This window comes from Elaeis guineensis, chromosome 16, assembly GCF_000442705.2.
Source record: "Elaeis guineensis isolate ETL-2024a chromosome 16, EG11, whole genome shotgun sequence".
NCBI lineage: Eukaryota > Viridiplantae > Streptophyta > Magnoliopsida > Arecales > Arecaceae > Elaeis > Elaeis guineensis.
In genome coordinates this window covers 43854222-43873851 of record NC_026008.2, presented here as the reverse complement: position 1 = coordinate 43873851, position 19630 = coordinate 43854222, and the positions used below count along the sequence as shown (strand labels likewise).

The 19630-nt window shown below is 35.4% G+C and overlaps 1 protein-coding gene and 2 non-coding genes across 3 annotated transcripts; all 3 read left to right on the top strand.

Moving 5' to 3' along the window:
• Window positions 1-3474: 3474 nt before the first annotated feature.
• On the top strand, window positions 3475-12567 carry LOC105059088 (rRNA 2'-O-methyltransferase fibrillarin 1). The gene is made up of 7 exons (XM_010942260.4): window positions 3475-3611; window positions 4126-4439; window positions 4642-4737; window positions 5724-5801; window positions 5912-6088; window positions 11819-11887; window positions 12093-12567. Exons 1-7 carry the CDS (start codon window positions 3596-3598, stop codon window positions 12273-12275), a joined length of 933 nt encoding a protein of 310 aa, XP_010940562.1. The 5' UTR covers window positions 3475-3595; the 3' UTR covers window positions 12276-12567.
• On the top strand, window positions 6623-6697 carry LOC114912664 (small nucleolar RNA snoR60). The gene has a single exon (XR_003798370.1). It is a non-coding gene; the product is annotated as a small nucleolar RNA snoR60 (small nucleolar RNA).
• On the top strand, window positions 6987-7061 carry LOC114912663 (small nucleolar RNA snoR60). Its single transcript, XR_003798369.1, has one exon. It is a non-coding gene; the product is annotated as a small nucleolar RNA snoR60 (small nucleolar RNA).
• Window positions 12568-19630: the final 7063 nt, after the last annotated feature.

Genomic DNA, 19630 nt, shown 5'->3' with positions numbered 1-19630 from the left:
TGTGCACATATGTCCATGCATGCAGTTTAACATGCCCATGGATACTATCTCTCTCTCAAAAAAAAAGAAAAGAAAAGAAAAAAAAAAAAAGAGTGAGGAAAGAAGGAGAAGTATTCTAAGTTGGACTGAAATCTGAGCGCATATTTGACTATAGTGAAAAGATACTAAAAGCTCCAGCATGACAAGGTTTGAGTTTAATAGCTGGTTTTTTTTTGGTGCATTATCTCTCTTCTTGTCACATGTATATAAAGCAAGCACCAGGACTCTAAATCACTGGGTGCGTCTACCTTGCCGCCTCCATGTTTGATGTTTTCGCGAAACCATCAATGAGGATGCTGTAGACTCACGCACAGGGGAGATCAATATGCACGATGTGTGCGTGTATGTATGTATGCATGCATGTAAATAATAGAGAGAGGGAGAGAGTCTCCAAAGTGGCATCATATAAGCCTGTGTTTTAAATATAATAATTGTGATATCTGAATTAAGTAAAAAGTAAAAGCATATGCAAGACGTATATAAGCTATCGTGATGTAAGCTCGGTTTCAACTATTATAGTTGCTACGTGATTTAGGAGAGATAGCTAAGGATTAAACCGTATGTTTATGAGGCACTGATTTAAATACTATTTTTTGTAATATTTGCTATCTACAGCTTTTTCCTCCCTCTTTTATTGAAAAAAAAAGTCAAACATAGCTACAAAAAAAAAATGTGGCTGATAGCTTGATCTCTTCAAGTTTCGGTTTAGGTTTCGCAAGCTAGATCAACCCTTTATGAGGTGGATTGGTATGATAGATGCCTATGATGGATTTGATATGCATTCAAGCATCATATTAGATAAAATAGAGAGGAGGAGCATTTGAAAATTTACTAATCATGGTTGTTGCTCAAAGCCCATATTCATGTCATGATAAACCCTCCTACATTAGAAATGAATAGGGATGGCAATGGATTAGATAGATCATTATCGGTATCCATTTTGTCTTGGAGAGGGATGGGGCATGTCAAGTTAGACGGGATAGGTTGGATGGATCAAATTGGATAAAACTACAAAAATTAATCCTTTTGTATACGAGATAAATTTTTTTTTTATATTGAAAAAATATATGTGAAGAATTATATAATTCGGATCGTTCTCGAGGCAGATTTTACCACTATCCATATCTTTCTTGGATCTATGGGTGAAACTTGACCCCTTAGGATTGAGGGAGGTTAGATATCAGAAATATGATAGGATGGAATAGACTGCCATCTCTAGAAATGGATTCATATCATGCCCCTATGTTTTTTCTATCAAATCATATTTTGACGAGTGCACGGATCATAAAGATAGACTTGCAATGGTCTCAAAATAGGATGAACTTTCAAATGATTTGAGTGTGAATGTCGTAAAGCTCAAACTAACTGGATTTAGTTGGATGAAATCCTAATTGACAACAAAATTGAGTGTTCTTTTTTTTTTTCTTTTTTTTTTAGTGAAGATTGAGAAAATTTAGTTTAAAAAATTTTAGGCACATCCTTAAAAGCCTAGACACAGGAGAGCCTACCAAATCCAAGTGAAATGTCACCAAAGCCAACTAGCCATGTACAGATAATCAACGAGTTTGCAATGCATGCACAATTGTTGATCCCGCCAGACGTCTGCTCCACCGCACAATGTCATGAATGGATAGGTGTGATCAGAAACCACATTTCAAAGATAAAATATGAAGATCAGAATGATCAAGAATAAGACTAGAAATAAGCTCGAACAAAATTCGATCGAATTAGATTAGAATGAAATTAGATCAGATTTGAACTTAGATATAGAATCCATTTTATTTTCAGATTAGACTTGAGCATATTATTAGCCCAGTTCAGTTCCGAGCCTGACCACAAATTCGATCTCAATCTGAAATTCAAGTCCGAGTCCGAATATACATGCCATAACTTCACCCTCCTGTTTAATAGTCTTGTTGATAAAATATCTGTTGGATTTTGCTTTATTTTGTACTCAAAAGGGAGCATGTGGCAAGGGATAGCGGAAAATACATTAATTAATTATATAGTGGCGCATACGAATCTTGTGCACTAGTGGTGTATCTGCAAATGCAACGGACATGCCAGCAGGTTCTAATATTCTCTATCATTTAAAAGAATTTTGTGTCGATAGAATCAGAAAGAATTTTAATAGCAACAACTAGCGGGATACTACAGGCGAGATCAATCAAGTCATCAGTATCATTTCATGATATTAGTGCGTGTGAGAGAGAAGAGGGAGAAAAAAAAAAAAAACAGTGCCCTTATATTGTAATTCTGGTTTACATTTTTTTTTTATTTAGTTAAATTTTAGTTTAGCTTGATGGGAGCAATCGGATTCTCGTGGTTCCTGCTGATAGTTGATTTGACATTTGAAAGAGCTGAAATCGAGGCCAGGCCTCAATTTCGTTTTTCGAAAAAAGAATTTGGTGGACTCCAATCAAGTCATCAAGGTCATGAAATGGTTAGCATGGGCATAAGGGCCCACGACTTTTTGCACGTTCAAACTTAGTTCTTCCAACTTCATGCATTAGATTATAGATACCATGCATGCCCAAGCCACCCTCCCCATCGCATACATTTCTGTGCCCGTTCCCGTCACACCTCTATTTTTTGCAGTGGTGAGGCAGCTTATGGGATATTTGTAGTGCACCGCAGGCGGTGCAAAAAATTTGATGTCAATCGCATCATTTTATATAGTTGATCGGTTGCTTCTTAATATATATTTAATATTTATAATTTTATATTTTTATTTAAAAAATTTAAAAAAAAAATATTATTATTTTTAAAAAAATTATAATATTTTATATTCATATTATGGTATTCAACATATAAAGAGTCATAATTTTGATGTAAGATATCATACTACTGGATTATATTTTTTTTTAAAAATTAAAAATATATTTATTATTCAAAATTTTTGAATGAAAAAATTAAACTGTAAATATTAAATATGTATTTAAAAATAATTGAATAAAAATATTTTTTTTATATTACGATATTTTGATCTACATTACGATATTCTGCATGTAGAAAATTATAATATATCACAGTATGTCACAATTTTTTTTAAAAATATAAATTTTTTATCATACAAAATTTTTAAATAAAAAAATAAAATTACAGATATTAAATACGTATTAAAAAGTGATAGCTACATGGATCAATCATATAAAATGATGCACTCTACGTCAAATTTTTTATATTGATGCACAAAAAATTTATCGGCAGCTTATTTTCCTTCAAACAAAAAATTATAAGTGCAGCCTGGGCTCGGGCCAAGCAGTATCTTGGGCTGGTCCAAATAGATTCGCATCGGGCTCTAGCTTAGATCTGGATCGGGTCGGGCTTGGATCTTACACAATTATCTGGCCTAAGCGCGAAAATAATTTTCTGGCCGGGCCGGGTAAGAGTAGGGCCCGGCCTGGTTCCACCGAAACAACCATGCTCGTTTCCGCGAAAACCCTAAAAAACTTAAACCCTAGTCTTTCCGCATCTATAAATTGACTCCCTTGTCGTACTCTCCTTCAGGGTCTCGTCCGTCCGCCCTTCCACCACCTTCTCGGGAGCTGTAGACATGAGACCTCCGAGAGGTAACTCGCCTTGATTCGCCCTCCTTTCCCATTCTTTCCTCTTCTCGAGTAATAGTTTCAGTATTGAAGATTATTCTCTTTCTGCTTAAGCGCGATGTTAAAAATCTAATCTTTTTTTTTCTTCTTTTTACTCTTCAAGGTATATGATTCGATCTTTGATGCGATTCAAAACCAATATTTTGTTTATATTTCGCTTGAAATTTCGATTTCGTGAAGTCTGTTCTTGCTTCATTGCTCAAATCTCGGTTATTTTGGCCTTTCATGACTAAAATTCTTGTTTTCTTGCTCCAATCGTGGTTCTTTTGGCCTTCTATGACCAAAGTTATGGTTTCTTTGTTTCAATCTTGGTTCTTTTGGCCTTTTATGACCAACTTTCCTGTTTCCTTTCTCAAATTTTTATTATCATGGCCTCCTAGAAATGTTAGTTTCTTTTTTTCTTTTTTTTTTCCTTTTTTTTTTTTTTGCGTAAATCTTGGTTTCTCTGGTTTTTTATTGATTTTGGAATTGTTCTCAGGTGGTGGCCGAGGTGCAGGCCCAAGAGGCAGGGGTGATGGCGGCGGAGGTAGAGGCAGGGGAAGAGGAGCCGGAGGGAGAGGTGGCCGTGGGGTTGGCCGCGGCCGTGGCCGTGGGGGTGGCCGCGGCCGTGGGGCTGGTAGGGGTGGAATGGGCCGTGGTGGCAAAGGTGGAATGAAGGGTGGGAGCAAGGTCATCGTCCAGCCCCACAGGCACGACGGGGTCTTTGTGGTCAAAGGGAAGGAAGACGCCCTCTGCACAAGGAATTTGGTCGCTGGTGAATCCGTTTATGGTGAGAAGCGCATTTCGGTTCAGGTGATTAATCTATCACAGCCCGTGGGGTTTTGGTGCTTTTGCTATCATTGATGTTTCATTTTGGTCAGGTTCTGGGTGCAATCTCTTTCTCTCGCTCTTAAATTTTATTGTGGTTAGATGGTCGTAAGTTCGTGTTCTGATGTAGATGAAAGTTAGATTTGCCATCCATTATCTTATCATTATGTTCTTTTACTCTGTGCAGAACGAGGATGGAACTAAGGTCGAGTACAGGATCTGGAATCCCTTCCGCTCGAAGTTGGCAGCAGCCATTATTGGTGGTGTTGACAGTATATGGATGGTAATCGGTCTCTTCTTCCTTTTGGTTTACCTGGCATATTTTGAAATAATCGTGAAATTGAAGTTTTAAGGTTGTTTTTTTGCCATATTATGAATTACTTGGTTAGATTGCCATTAGTGATTTTTTCGTGTTGATGGTTGAGCCTTTTCTTTCTCCTCCCTACTCCTGCTGGGAATCAAGAGAAGATTCATGGTACATTTGCCTTTTCATTCATTCATTTATTTGTAAGAAGGATTTTTTTGGGAGGGTGGGGTGGTGGTGAATGGGGTTATTATCCCTTTTCACCTGATCTAACAGCTTCTCTGTTTTATATACCTGTGGGTGGTGAAGAGAAGAGTGATGATATATTTACTTTTTTGTTTATTTATGCTTCCGTCGTTCATCCTTTTTTTTAAAAGAACTTTATTTTTTGGATGCATAAATCTGATGTCTTCTTTTGACTTAACTACAAATCTGATGTTTATCAGTTATTCTGCTAGATGTTATACTTATCCTTGTTTTTCGTCAGTATGTTACCATAGCACTAAAGATCATAATCAAATTAAATTTATCTTTGGTTCTGAAGAAGCTTAGTTGTTATAGTTAAATTGCTTCTGATTTATGGATTCTTATGGAACAGCATTTTTTTATAGATCAGTTATTAAATTTATCTATGGTTCTAAATGAACTTTATACTTAAGCCTTCTGATTGATCTGTTCTTTTTGGATGGCTTGTTTCTGTGTTGTTCATGTAATTTAGTAATTGCTATTTTGCTTATCCTTGTATGAATTAATGTTTTGACCAATTTCCCTTTGTTTCCATATTAGATTCTACTGACGGCTTTCTTCTTCTTTTTGAAGTTTCTTTGTGCCTCTGAATTCCCTTTTCTTGTTTGGTTTCCTTATTTTCCATCTGGCTTTCTGATGATAAGCTTTGCTCTGTTTGCTGGATTATATTTTTACTATTTCTGAGTCAACTCTTATTTGTTTGTTCCTTTTTGGTTTAGGGTCCTGGATCTCGAGTACTGTATCTTGGGGCTGCGTCAGGGACTACTGTGTCTCATGTGTCTGACATTGTTGGACCTGTAAGTTCTTTTACTGCAGTAAACATTTTGGACAAGTGCGTTGTGATCATGATATAATTAAGTTTGGAGTTTCAGGGTAATTACATGTCTTATCTTAAGCTTCTTTGCAGACAGGAGTGGTTTATGCTGTTGAATTTTCACATAGAAGTGGTAGGGACCTTGTGAACATGGCAAAGAAGCGAACAAATGTTATTCCCATAATTGAAGATGCTAGGCATCCTGCAAGGTATCGGATGTTGGTTGGCATGGTGGATGTCATTTTTTCAGATGTTGCCCAGCCAGACCAGGTATGCATGTTTTCTTTTCCGTGATTTTATCTAGATAGTCTTGTCTGGTTGCATGTATTTGTGCAGTGTCATTTTATTCCCCTGATGTTGTGCATTTGCGATTTGTGTCCATGTAGTCAGTTCACCCTAGCAAGTCCACATCTTTCATATCTTTAATATGTGTTATTTCATGTATTCTTAGTTAAGTTATATTGAAAAGTTTTTGCTGATATATTGATTTGATCTTTGGCCTTAAGGTCTATTTAATTCGCTATGTCTTTTTTTTCTTAATAAAATTAGAAAACTTACTATAATATATTGATTTGTGATGTTATGCAGCATTCATTTATATCAGCATTTAATATTATATCAGTATCCTATGTGTTCTTCACTGTTCCTCATACAGCGGATAGAGCTATTTGCCTGTTTGAATATGGAAGGGATCATGCTCTTCGAAAAATATTTAAATAGCAATTACAATTTCATGTGGGTGATTTTGAAGCATTTTCTTTATTATATATGCGAAATTATCGAACTTTCCCCTTTGTGGCAACCAAGCATATGATGAACTTACTCGGATTCCCCTTCAGGACATCATATTGGATGATGCAAATTCGACTTTCTAATGCCTATTTGTCTCTGTGTATTTTTTACTCCCTTCTTTGGAGTCATACTTTGTGATCTTTTTGAGCTTCAACTTTTACACATGTTTTTGAGTTTAACTTTTTGATCTTTTTGAGCTTCAACTTTCTTGACTGTTCCCCATACAACGGATAAAGCTATTTGCCTGTTTGAATATGGAAGGAATCATGCTCTTCAAAAAAAATTAAAATAGCAGTTACAATTTCATGTGAGTGATTTTGAAGCATTTTCTTTATTATATATGCGAAATTATAGCACTTTCTCCTCTCTGGTGACCGAGCATATGATGAACTTACTCAGATTCCCCTTCAGGACATCATATTGGATGATGCAAATTCGAGTTTCTGATGCCTGTTTGTCTCTAGTGTATTTTCTCCTCCCTTCTTTGGAGTCTTACTTTTTGATCCTTTTGAGCTTCAAACTTTATACATGTTTTCGTATTTGATGTGTATATTATCTTTATCTATCATCCTGCTAGCATATTTATATTTCATTATGCACTACATTTTCCAATCTTTGTTTTTAAACCACTTACCTTCATTTCTCCTTTCCTTTTTCGATGATTTTACTCTGGTTTGGTGAAGTCTTTACTAAATTCACTTTTGCTTGGATCTTTGCTCACCACTTCATTGTCTTTGAAGATATATTTTCAGAACGGTGTATATGTAAGTCAGGAATGGTGTGCCATGGAAGATTAGCTTATATTGCTCTAAATAATTCTATTAGAATTATTGCATTTAAGTGTTCTGATTGAATGGTTGGCTGCTCTACCTGTAGTAAGCAGCAAAAATATTTGCATGAAGAAAATTTGAAATGTGATAATTAACAAATATGCATCTGAAATCATGAAGGAATATCTATGTGAATTCAGACCAGTTCTGACAATGAGAACAATTTTCGTTTGTTAAGTGGAATTTTATTCTGATCTATTGGCTGTATCATTCTTGATTCTTGAAGTAGGCAAAGGATCATTGTCTAACTTATTTCCTTGTGGTTTGAGAAGGGAATTGATTGCAATTGAATATTGGAGTGAGTCAGAAAAGCAACATATATTTATTGTTTATCCTCCATCTTTATTTTTAATATCTAGAACTTTTGACTCTCTTGATTATTTATGGGTATGTTTTCCCCCTTTTGTTGTGCAACTTATTATATTTGGTTGCTTTGGAACTAAATCGAAAAATATGCAAATGGGCTTGAACATTTTTGTTACCTTGATTTCTTCTGTTTTTGTTTCATTTCCTTGTCTTATTGGCAACTCAAGATAATCAAAAGATATCAAGTGAACTATAAAAGTAGCATAGGTGATAGGCTAATAACTATTATGCATCATGAGAGAATTAATTTCTGGACTGCGTATAAAACATTTTCAAGTATCAAAGATGTGAATTACAACAAGATATATAGGAATTAGTAATTAGGGGAACAAAAAGTGTAACTGAGGTTATCTAGTTAAAGATGATGGCAAATGTTATTTTTGGATGGGCAAATGGTAAGTTTGGTGGCTATGATTTTTGAACTATGGGTAAGTTTGGAGATGGAATACCTAATCACTATGTATTTAGGTTTAGATGGATATAACAAGTTACGTGCAGCCACTTTAGTTGTGATGGGACTATGCCACTTACCAAGGGTAGGTGTTTATATGTAATAGTGGGAACATAATATGATATTAGTGAAAGGAGAACATATGACATCTTTTACAAATAAATAACTGAACAGGGTAGAGCATAATATGATGATACTCTGATGATGAGTATAGACCAATGGCTGTCGGGGTGCATATTGAATTCATTTGGATGTACTACTGATTCTCATTCATCATAAGTTTTTTTTGTACTGTTTTGTCGTGCCATAAGAAATAATAATTGTGACTTTTTAAACATTATTAAGAAAAGTAAAATAGTCAGCCGTAGGAAGAAATAATATTTGGTACAAATAGATGCACATACGGGTCGAAAAAGTGAGGTTGACACCACTTCCAGAGTGTCCTTCAATTCCCATGTACTTGAAAGCTGATAAGGGTCGTCTTGTGTTTGAATTGAGCAGTGAATGTGTCATCATTTGCCTATGTGATTTTTTTTTTTTTGGGGGGGGGGGGGGGAGGGATGTGTTAAATGTCTGCTCAAATCACAAGGATACCCTTCACTATTTTCAAGCTCTTGAAATAATGAAGGGTGCTGCCATGTCTGTACACCTCATTTTCCATCCTGTCAGTATCACTGTATTATAATGCGGCCCTTCCATTCTTTAAAAAACCAATTTACTACAAGAAAGGAGACTTTGAACGGTGTTGGATACGCGGATATTTAATCTTCAATTTACATTTTGAAATTTAAGGTTGACAGAAGCCAATGACATGATCTCAACATTTTGTCAAGGGAAAGATGCATCTTCTGGTTGGCTGTGATTTCATCAACTGGAATGTGTTTTAGAGATATGAATGAGCTTGCATTTTGGTCAATAAGACCGAGCATTTGCATTATATCATGGAGAGTCAATTATTTGCATACAAGCATACATAATTATTACTATAATGGGCAAAGTAACCTCCTCAAATATAGTTTTCCTAGCTAAACATGGCATCTACGTGCACAGTATTAAAATAAACAATGAAATAATCAAATAGGATCGGAGTGCAGTTGATTATTTTTTCATTCTACAACTAGTGCAACGTATCAAGCATGTAGAAGGAACCGAGTTGCATATCTATGATTCAATATGGTTATATGTATGTATATCATATTGAATACATCGTGCATCAAAGTAGTGTTTATGGAATTGTCGTGAGGCTTAAGTTGCCAGAGGAGCATGACCGCTTGCGATGGACTAAGGTGGCTTGTTGTGAGAGCAGCACAAGGAAAATGGAGAAAAGCTATGCTGGGTGGCATAGCTAAGCATGTTAGTCCAAAATTAGAATGGTAAAATACCCTTAGCCTATTCTAGTATATTTTATATGGTAAACTAGACAAAAATCTCTATTTTATGTTTCAAATTAAAAGCAACTCCCCACTTGAGTTTAAATTAAAAGTAGCTCTCCATTTCAAACATAAATTAAAAGCAACTCCCCATTTCTAGCTAAAATAACTGTTATACCCTTATACCATCATACGATTATACAATAAGACAGTATTGTTTTACAATAATATAGTACTAATTTATAATAAGACCGTACTATTTTCTAATATCGCAGTGTTGTTTTATAGTACGTAACGCAGTACTGATTTATAATAAAACAGTACTGTTTTCTAATATCGTAGTGTTATTTTATAATACGGCAGTACTGTTTTATAATAGTATTATATTACAATAAGGCAGTAGTGTTTTATAATTAGGTAGTACTGTATTATAATAAGAAAGTACTGTTTTGTAATATCCTTGCATCATAATAAGATAGTACTGTTTTACAATAAAGCAGTATTATATTACAATAAGGTAGTACTGTTTTTTAATATCGCAGTATTGTTTTAGTGTTGGTTTATAACTGCAGAAGCAATTTGGTCATTTATATCAATTGGGGAGCTACTTTTAAGTGAGTACTCAACTGGAAAGCTACTTTTTAAGTTTAAACTCAAATGGAGAGTTTTCACTAATTTACCCTATTTTATATGATAATAGTAATATTTCAAATAATATGTCAAAATTAAAGAATAGCATTATATATTATATAAAAAATTTGTATAAATATACATTATAATATATAATATTAGAAGTAATGAGTATTATTATTTGTCGTACTATTATAATGTTATAGTTTTTTATATGATTTAATGAAAATAATCTAGGTAAAATAAATTATGTAGTGATATTTTGTATTATAATATTTTTTTACTAGATTAATAGGCATAGTGTGATATTATATTATAGTAATAGAATTTTGTATAATAATATTATACTATAATATTAACAGTAAAATTTTATTATAATTATATGTCATATCAAACATGATAATATCCTTACAGTAATGTTATATTAATATGATAAAATATTTATTGTTAATATGTAAAAATTTCAGTAATATTATGTTATTATTAATAATTACTATTATATAATATTAGTAATATTAAGCCTGTTACAATATTTATATTATAGTAATATGATAAATATGAAATGTCTTTTATAGTGTATAATATTGTTATAGTAATATTGTTATATTATAAGATTATGATTTCTAACTACTATAACATACTAAGATATGGCATATAATATATTGCATATAAATATGTTGCAGTTTGATATATAATATTCCAATATTTTGTAATAGTTATATTATAGATAATATGCTAGCAATACTGTATGTATAATATATTAATGGTCATATTGTAATATTTGTATGATATAATAGATAGTATAAAATTAATTTCAGGATAACAATTTAAGAGGGTGAAATGGGCATAAGCCCATTCTGAGATCGATAAAGAATAGGCTATGCCCAAAAGAAAGGCAGAACATGGTTCGACTGGCATTAGCTTAATCCAAGTCTGTGCCTATTTCATGAATGGTATTTGGCTGGGATAAGATCCTATTCTAGGTCTTATGCTCCAACAAACACCACCTAAGTGTTTGTGCATAATAGGAGCAAAAAGGTTATTCCTTCATAATGGTAATGCACACATGATGTGTTTAGAACAAATTACTGAACGAGGGAAACCATAATGATAATGTAGTGATAATAAGTGGGGAGCAATTGAGTTGTTTATCCTTTTTTCTGCTTATTTTGGATGGGGTTATGTGTTCTGGGTTGCTTTCAGGTCTCTGTTGCAAAATATATTATGTTGATTGACGGAATATTTCTTATTGAAAGTGATGTAGTGCCAACTAAATTGGTCAACATCACAGAACATAGTATTTTCTAAAGTCTTAGAAGAGTAATTAATTTGCTATTAGCATATTCCCAAGAACACACAATACTGGGTGGTTGGTCCAAATCCACTGCTAAAGAGAAGTATCCTTTTGTTCCCCATTACCTGAAAAAGGGTATGCTTGGAATCAAATCAAGTATTAAATATGCCATCATCCACCCATATGATTGATTTCTTTGGTGCATTTATGGTCTACTTAAATTACAAGGTGTTCATGGAATTTTTTGTTGGTTATTTCTTTCTGCAGGCAAGGATTTTAGCACTAAATGCTTCTTATTTCTTGAAGAATGGTGGCCGTTTTGTGATCTCAATTAAGGTATCCTATTTATTATTATTTTTTTGGAAGGATGGTATTGGAACTTTTTTTTAAAAAAATTGTTTTGGAGCTGTTGCAGGACCTCTTATTTATACTGCAATTTTTCTTTTAATAATCAGGAAGAAGAAACCTGAATTAGTTCCATGTTATAACATTTTACCCAATAGCTTTTTGGTCACCATCACCTGATTTTGTTCCTTTTCAGGCAAATTGTATTGATTCCACGGTGCCTGCTGAGGCTGTGTTCGCCCAAGAAGTGAAGAAACTGCAAGCCGAGCAGTTCAACCCAAAAGAGCAGGTTACGCTGGAGCCATTTGAGCGTGACCATGCTTGCGTTCTTGGTGGTTATCGGATGCCCAAGAAGCAGACGGTAGCCACGGAAAGCTAGGATTAGAATTTTCATTTGCCACCATTTTGATTTGCGTTCTTGGTGGTTATCGGATGCCCAAGAAGCAGACGGTAGCCACAGAAAGCTAGGATTAGAATTTTCATTTGCCACCATTTTGATTTGCTCGTTGTACCTGCACGACACTTTGGGTTAACACTGCAATTCATACGTAGGCTATATTTTAGGTCATTATCTTCTTCTAATTAACACTTATAACTTGGGATCATGTGACTCTGGAGTTGTCATTTGGATAATTATTACTCTGTGATAGAAAATCAATTGTAATTTTGACTGCTATTTTATGAAGCTGTGAATTCTTTTAAACGCATGCTACAGATGCTCCACCAGTTTGACTTGTGGGATCTATATTGATTCGACAAGCTTCAGTGCTGTAATTGCGTGCAGACCAAAAATTTTCTAATTTTTGACATTTTTAATGTTTTGGGAGCCATAACAGATTTTGAGCGGTAGACATTCTTTGCGCATTTAAGATGGAATGCATCATCTTATCCAATTAGTTCACGTAGTTACTGCTTCGTCACGTGTATTCAATATTGATAGGTTGATTTATTTTTAAAAAAAATTATATGATAAAAATATATATTTTTTTAAATTATAATATTTTTTTATAAAAATTATAATATTTTTTTATAAAAATTATGTTATTTTTTTAATAAAAATTATAATATTTTTTGTATAAAAGATTGAACTAAAATGGAGTGTCATAATTTTTGAGTAGGAGTATCATAAATTTTAAAAAAAAATATCATAATATTATTTTTGTATATATTCATTATTTTTTTGTACAGTATTATAATATTTTTTAAAAAAATTATTATATTTTTTTATAAAAATTATAACATTAAAAATGTCATAATTTTTTGGTATCATAATTTTTCTGAAGAAATGTTATAATTTTTTTAAAAAAATATTATAATTTTTAAAAAAATATTTTTGTCATATAAAATTTTTGAACAAAAAAATTGATTTGTTGATATTAAATGTAAGGATGAGAATGGTATAGATAATCGTACCAAACACCTATTACTATTTTCGTATTACAAAAATTGATTTTTTTTTTCATTGTTATTCTTGTACCGTAGAATCATATATATTGTTATCGTTACCATATCGTAAAAACAATACGATAATGGTATAGATAATTTACCATGATGAATAATTCATCTAATATTTTTTTAAAAAAATAATAAAATCATTAAAAAAATATTTTTACATCTATAAAACACTAAAAGTATTTCTAGAGAAGTAGGAAGTTGCATAAAAGAACTAAAAAATATTTTTATATTTATAAAACTAATAAAAGTAATCATATATTTATAAAAATAATTAAATTTATAAAAATATCTTTAAAAATGGTATGGTATGGTAATTAATGGTATATTGCACTCTTTATACTATTCTAGTATCGTAAAAAATAATATTTTAATTTTTTATTATCATTTCCGTACCATTTTTTAGAAGGTATCATTTATGTATCATTATCATTTAATGATTTCGATATGATTTCATGGTAACAATTCGGTATATACTCACCTCTAATTAAATGTAAGTTAGCAAGTAACGGCTACGTGGATCAATCGAATAAGATGGCTCAATCAGATAAGACGACGTGCTTTTCTACACTGTTTGCGATGCGCAAAGAATTTCTTTTTTGAGGGATGAGAGTTGGGCCCAATCAAACTTGATTTGAAATTAATTTTGAGCTCAATGTCCATCAAGCTCGGTTTGTTTACCACTGTTTTAACCTCAGTTCAAGCTAAATTTCAAATCAAATTGAACTCGTCTAATTTTTTTTGATCAACTCGCCCAAATCAACCTGAAGTTAACGCGAGATTGAGAAAAGAGAGTACATTAATCGAAACTTTGATCCAATGGTCCATCTGTACCTCTGGCCATGTTTAATATGGTACTTTAGCATTTGTGATCGCCTAAAGCTCGTCCTTTGTCTCCGTTCTTTTCGTCTAGGGGTGGGCTGGCAAGTTTCCAAAGAGGAGTAGGAAGCCTCTAGGAGACTTGGGTTGCGACTCTACTGCAGACTCCTGACCATGCATGGATACTGAGGGACTCTTTTTCTGTCAAAAAAGGAGTATGAAACGAAGACGGAATCGGGCACTAAGACTTTCCAAACTTAATCGTTAATCAATTGTCTTTTTTTTCACCCCCTTTTTCTCCTATATAAACCCACCACCGTCCCCTTTTTCTCCTGTATAAACCCACCACCGTCTCTCAAAAATCTTAGAGAGAGAGAGAGAGGTAGCATGGAGTCTGTGACGAGAGTGAAGGGCGAGGGGAAGGGTCGGCAGGGGTCGGTCGTTGGCCAAGCTAAGGCGAGTGGTGGTGGTGGTGATTTCTTCCAGATGCCAGTGCACTACCCCCGGTACAAGAGATCTGACTACGAGACGATGCCCGAGTGGAAGCTCGACCGCCTGCTCGCCCAGTACGGCCTGCCCGTCTTCGGCAACCTGGAGGAGAAGAGGAACTTCGCCATGGGGGCCTTTCTTTGGCCCGATAATACCCATAACGTCTCGCTTGATACTGTGCATCCATAAGAGAGAGAGCGGTGATCAGTGACCTTCATGCGCCCCAGAGTCTTCGCGAATCTTAACGGGATTTCTTTCTTTCTTCTTCTCTTTTAAGCTAAACGTGGTAGATTAGTAGTTCACTATGATTTGTTTATCCGCTGCAATATTTTATGTTTTGCGTTTTTAGTTGAATAAATATTTAATGAAATAAGATGTCTTCATCCTTTAAATCTTTGCTCTTGCTGGTTCTATTTGCTACTGATCTTTGATGACGGATCAAGTCCGGCTTACCTGAATTGCCGCGAAAATTAAGCGCTGAGAAATTATGAGCAAAGGAGAAATTATATTGTTGATTCTATTTCTTCTTTTTGCAATTTAAATTCATTGAATTAATGAATCAAACTTCAGAAACGAGATCCTCTATGGTGCAAATTTTACACCACAATTATGCAGTATCATTATAGGTGGCCATCATGTCATCCATCTCCGAGATATATCGGATGAACTGTATACCGTATTGAAAAGTAAACAGATATCTTTCAAGATAAATAAAAACTGTTCGTCTCCAAGATAGATGACATGACAGCTATCTACAATAATATAAAATTCTGCAGTGCAGAAGTAACACTGTGAAGGACTGAACTCTAATTTTCATCCTTTTGATTTGTACCATTGGTCACCATCCTATTTGGCTTTTTATTATTATTATTTTTTTAACTACTATATTTTGGGTTTGTCTTGAGAGGAATAATCCATGAAAACAATGGAGAGCTAACTGAATTGGTAACGGAATTTATTCTACAAAGCTACCTGAGCTCATGCGGAATAATAGCACCTTACTTCAGGCTTTTGCTTAGATGGAATACCCTAAGTGACGAGCTCCATGACCATAGGAAAATTTTGACAGGAAGAAGTTAATTACTTGCTTAAAAGATTCCTCGACTACTCCTTTTCAATTAAGCTTTTCCAATATCAAATGAGAAGTAGCATTACTGCTCTCACCTGAGCAGCTAATTCTAAGACAAACAGAAAACTGATACTTTCTAGAGGCAAAGCGTTAAAGATGATATACAATTACCACAAATGTATTTAGCCCAAATGTTTGCACAGACTACATCAAAAACAAAAAAAGAAAAAAAAAACACACACACGCACACATACAGAAGTCTAAAGTGCTGATAAAGAAGAGTCCAGCAATTCCTGATGCTCTAAACCTTTTTATACCGATCTTTGTGCTTTGTGATATTGAATAGCCTAAATATATGTGCACACACATATATATATATATACATATATACACACAGTGCAACAAATATACTGAGAAAAGAAGAGGAAAAAATGTGTATTGAGATGGAAGGGATATAAACATGAAAAACATATACATTAAAAGATATGATATTATTATGAAATCAGTAAATTATATAATTTTAAAAATATTAAATATCAAATGAGGTTTGCATTTATGCATTGCTGCACTGTTCGTTATTTACATAGCATACCAATACTGATGATAGAGAATGTATTGCTCTTAGGACATATTTGGTTTGCGAGAAAATTTTTTTTTCTTGAAATGTTGTGTTTGAGAAGTTGATTTATGAAAATATGATATATGATAAAGTTATTTTGATATATTTGGTTTACCACAAGGGTGTAGTTTATTTCAGAATGATTTATATTCAGTTGAGCATTTATTTTTTTAAAAAAAATATATAAAATACATATTATATCATTAATACAAAAAAAATTTATTATATTCTATATATTATTATTATTTATAAATAAAAAAATTATAATTGTTAAAAATATTTTTAATTATAGATCATGATAGAGGGCTTGAGATATTGTGATGAAAAAAATATTTATTTTAGCCATAGATTTTTTGATAGCTCAAAAAAATATTGATGAAAAAAAGCTTTCAGTTTTCATTAAATGAGAAAATAAAAAGTCTATATCTTACATAAATTTTGTTTATAAAATATTGAAATTATATTTTTATGAAGATATTTTTTTCTCAATCTGTTTTTTTTTTTTTTTGAAACTCTAACAAATTTTTTTTTAAAAAAAATCACTCCCGTGCTTTCCTCCGTTCACTTTGACGGACCAAAACGAGGCCTTTAGTTTGAACCATAGATACAAATCACTTTCAAGTGGGCCCCGCGCATGGATGGACTTCCGGCCGCTGGGCCCGCAGAAGCTCTCCTTCTGGAGCGCATTTCACATCAGGGGAGAATCTGGGCTGACCAGGGAAAGAAGCATTCTTTCGAAAGCGCAACCTAGTATGGTAGGTGATGGGTCCCGCATCATCGCATCCGTTCATTGGATAGATCACGCCTCCATCCGCCAAAATTTTATACGCTCCCCAGGCCGGTTTCCCGAACCTTCCAAACCGCGCATGATCAGAGGGTAAAAGAGGAATTTTGAAACAGCCCGCGCATGATCGGACAACAAATTCCAGACAGAAATGAGAGCCGACGGATCATTGGACCACGACATGTGTACACAATTCTTGAATCTTTGGACAAAATACTTCCACGAATATCGGTACACAATTCTTGAATCTTTGGACAAAATACTTCCACGAGTATCGGTATGCACTTAACATGACGGAACAATTTTGCGCTTTAACTGCCGTAGCACATGATTCAGATCAAATTAGACCCGCCAATGAATCGGATTTAGATCAAAATCTAGATATTCAGATCCAAACTTGATCTTAATTACTGATTCCAATCATATTTATATTTATTTTATTTAATAAATAAAAATAAATTAATATGTTTCTCACTATTATCGAGCAGCATTTTGATTTTTCAATATCATTCTCCTCGTATTTTTCATGGGGAGCGAAGATTGAGAAATTGATGTGATTCATAATGATTGTTTAGAGTTTGACTTTATTATGATAACCATCAAATATACCTCCATCATTTTATCGAAAATTTATCTTTAATCAAAATCTAGATCAATATAAAATATATAAAATAAATTTTGATATATGTTGATATGGGTCATATCCGGATGAACTTAGTCGGATGAATTCCAACACAAATTGCTATCTATATCTAGATAAATTTAGTTATAAAAATATGAATATTATTCAATCCACTTTCACATCTAGATTGATTGGTAAGAAAATCTATGGGTTTCTAGCTCATTCTTGGAGTTGCGATCGTTATTCGGTTCGTCATGTGGTTTGTGCAGTGACCAAATTGGATTTCTCTGGAGTTGGGCCTAGCCTCTGAAGACCAACATTGTGCTTGAACTTCTGCCTACGTCCACTGACCAAGCAGGATACTAGTCTTCATTTTCTTTAGTACTTGTTGGGATATACCGACCGGTCCTTCTCACGCCGACTCACCATCGGGCCCGTCTGACCGGTGCCCGACTCTACCGACCGCAACGACCGACGACTGCCGACACTATCCGATCGAAGGTATGTCGGTCGGGCAGACCCTTTCCGTTCCCGACTGGTCGAACGACAAAGTCTCTTCCGACTCTTGCGACGCGCCGGATTGGCCGTCGGAGGGTTCCTGGGTCTTCACCCGACATCTCACAACCAAATATCGACGTATGGTCGGTCGACTCTCCCAAATGCCGTACGACTGCTAAGGGCCGCCGTCCTGACAAAGGCATGCGACATAGCCGTCCTGGGACATTGTCCTGCTAAGGACATAGATTAATCCCAGTGATGTGATGGCCCATGATGATTTGACAATCCGCAGTGACTCTGACAGCCTCCGGTGACTTGACAACTCTCCCAATTATCTGCGCCATTAATGACGGCATCATGCCGCGCTCTACTATAAAACAGAGAAGGCAATAGTGCTGCAGAGGAGGTTCTTTCGAAACCCCTGAACTCCCCCCTCTCTAGCTCTCTCTCTCTTTCACTGAACTCCTTGATTCTTTTCTACTGTTGCCTAGTCTCCTCTCTGACTTGACCGTCGGAGGATCTCCGTCGGAGTCACCTCCGGTCAGTACGGACTTCTTTTGCAGGCGCTCGTTCCCGACGACCAGGCGACGAGGGGATTGGCCGCAACAGATTTGGCACGTCAGGTAGGGGAAGACAGGGATCACGACCCCCACATAACTCAAAATATCCTTTCGAAATGATAAGAACCAGGGCTCAGCGATCGAGGGCCACCGGATCGGCGAGGCACTCTTCCCACCGGGAAGAGGCCTCTCCTCCACCCTCCATGGTGGAACCTAGCTCTCCGCATCCTATGGTGACCACGGAGGCGCAGATCACGGCGATCATGCGGCAGATGACCGTGCTAACGGACGCGATCAAGAGCCTTCAACAACAACCAACCCGATTGCCGCATTCGCCGGCAGAGCAACGGGCGGCACACCCGATGCCCTCCAGGAGCAGCTGCCGACGCCCGCGTCGGTCTCCGTCCCCTCCTTAGGAGCAGCCGTCACAGCACTCCCGCCGAGAGGGGAAAAGGCAGACACGGCGTGATACCCATCGGTTCCGACGACCATCTCCTTTCCAGCTGGAACGAGCAAGGAAGGAGAAGCGGCCGCGAACACCGTCCGCCTCCCTCTCAGATTCATCGGGAGACTCCACCCCCGGGGTCTCTCAGCACCGACGGGCCGACAACTACAAACGCAGGTTCGAAGAAATCGACCGTCGGCTTGTCCAGCTGCAGGTGGACGGACAGAAGTCCTCGAACGACGTCGACTTCAAGACCGCCCAACCTCTCTCCCGACTCATCCTCAATGAGTCGATCTCTAGTCGGTTCAAGATGCCTCATGTGGAGCCTTACGACGGCTCCACTGACCCAGTTGACCATCTGGAGAGCTACAAGGCTC

Bases quoted from the DNA above. Each gene is read 5' to 3' on its own strand.
- LOC105059088 (XM_010942260.4), top strand. The intron at 5,802-5,911 runs GTAAGTTCTTTT...GCTTCTTTGCAG, and splicing joins TGTCTGACATTGTTGGACCT to ACAGGAGTGGTTTATGCTGT. The intron at 11,888-12,092 runs GTATCCTATTTA...GTTCCTTTTCAG, and splicing joins GTTTTGTGATCTCAATTAAG to GCAAATTGTATTGATTCCAC.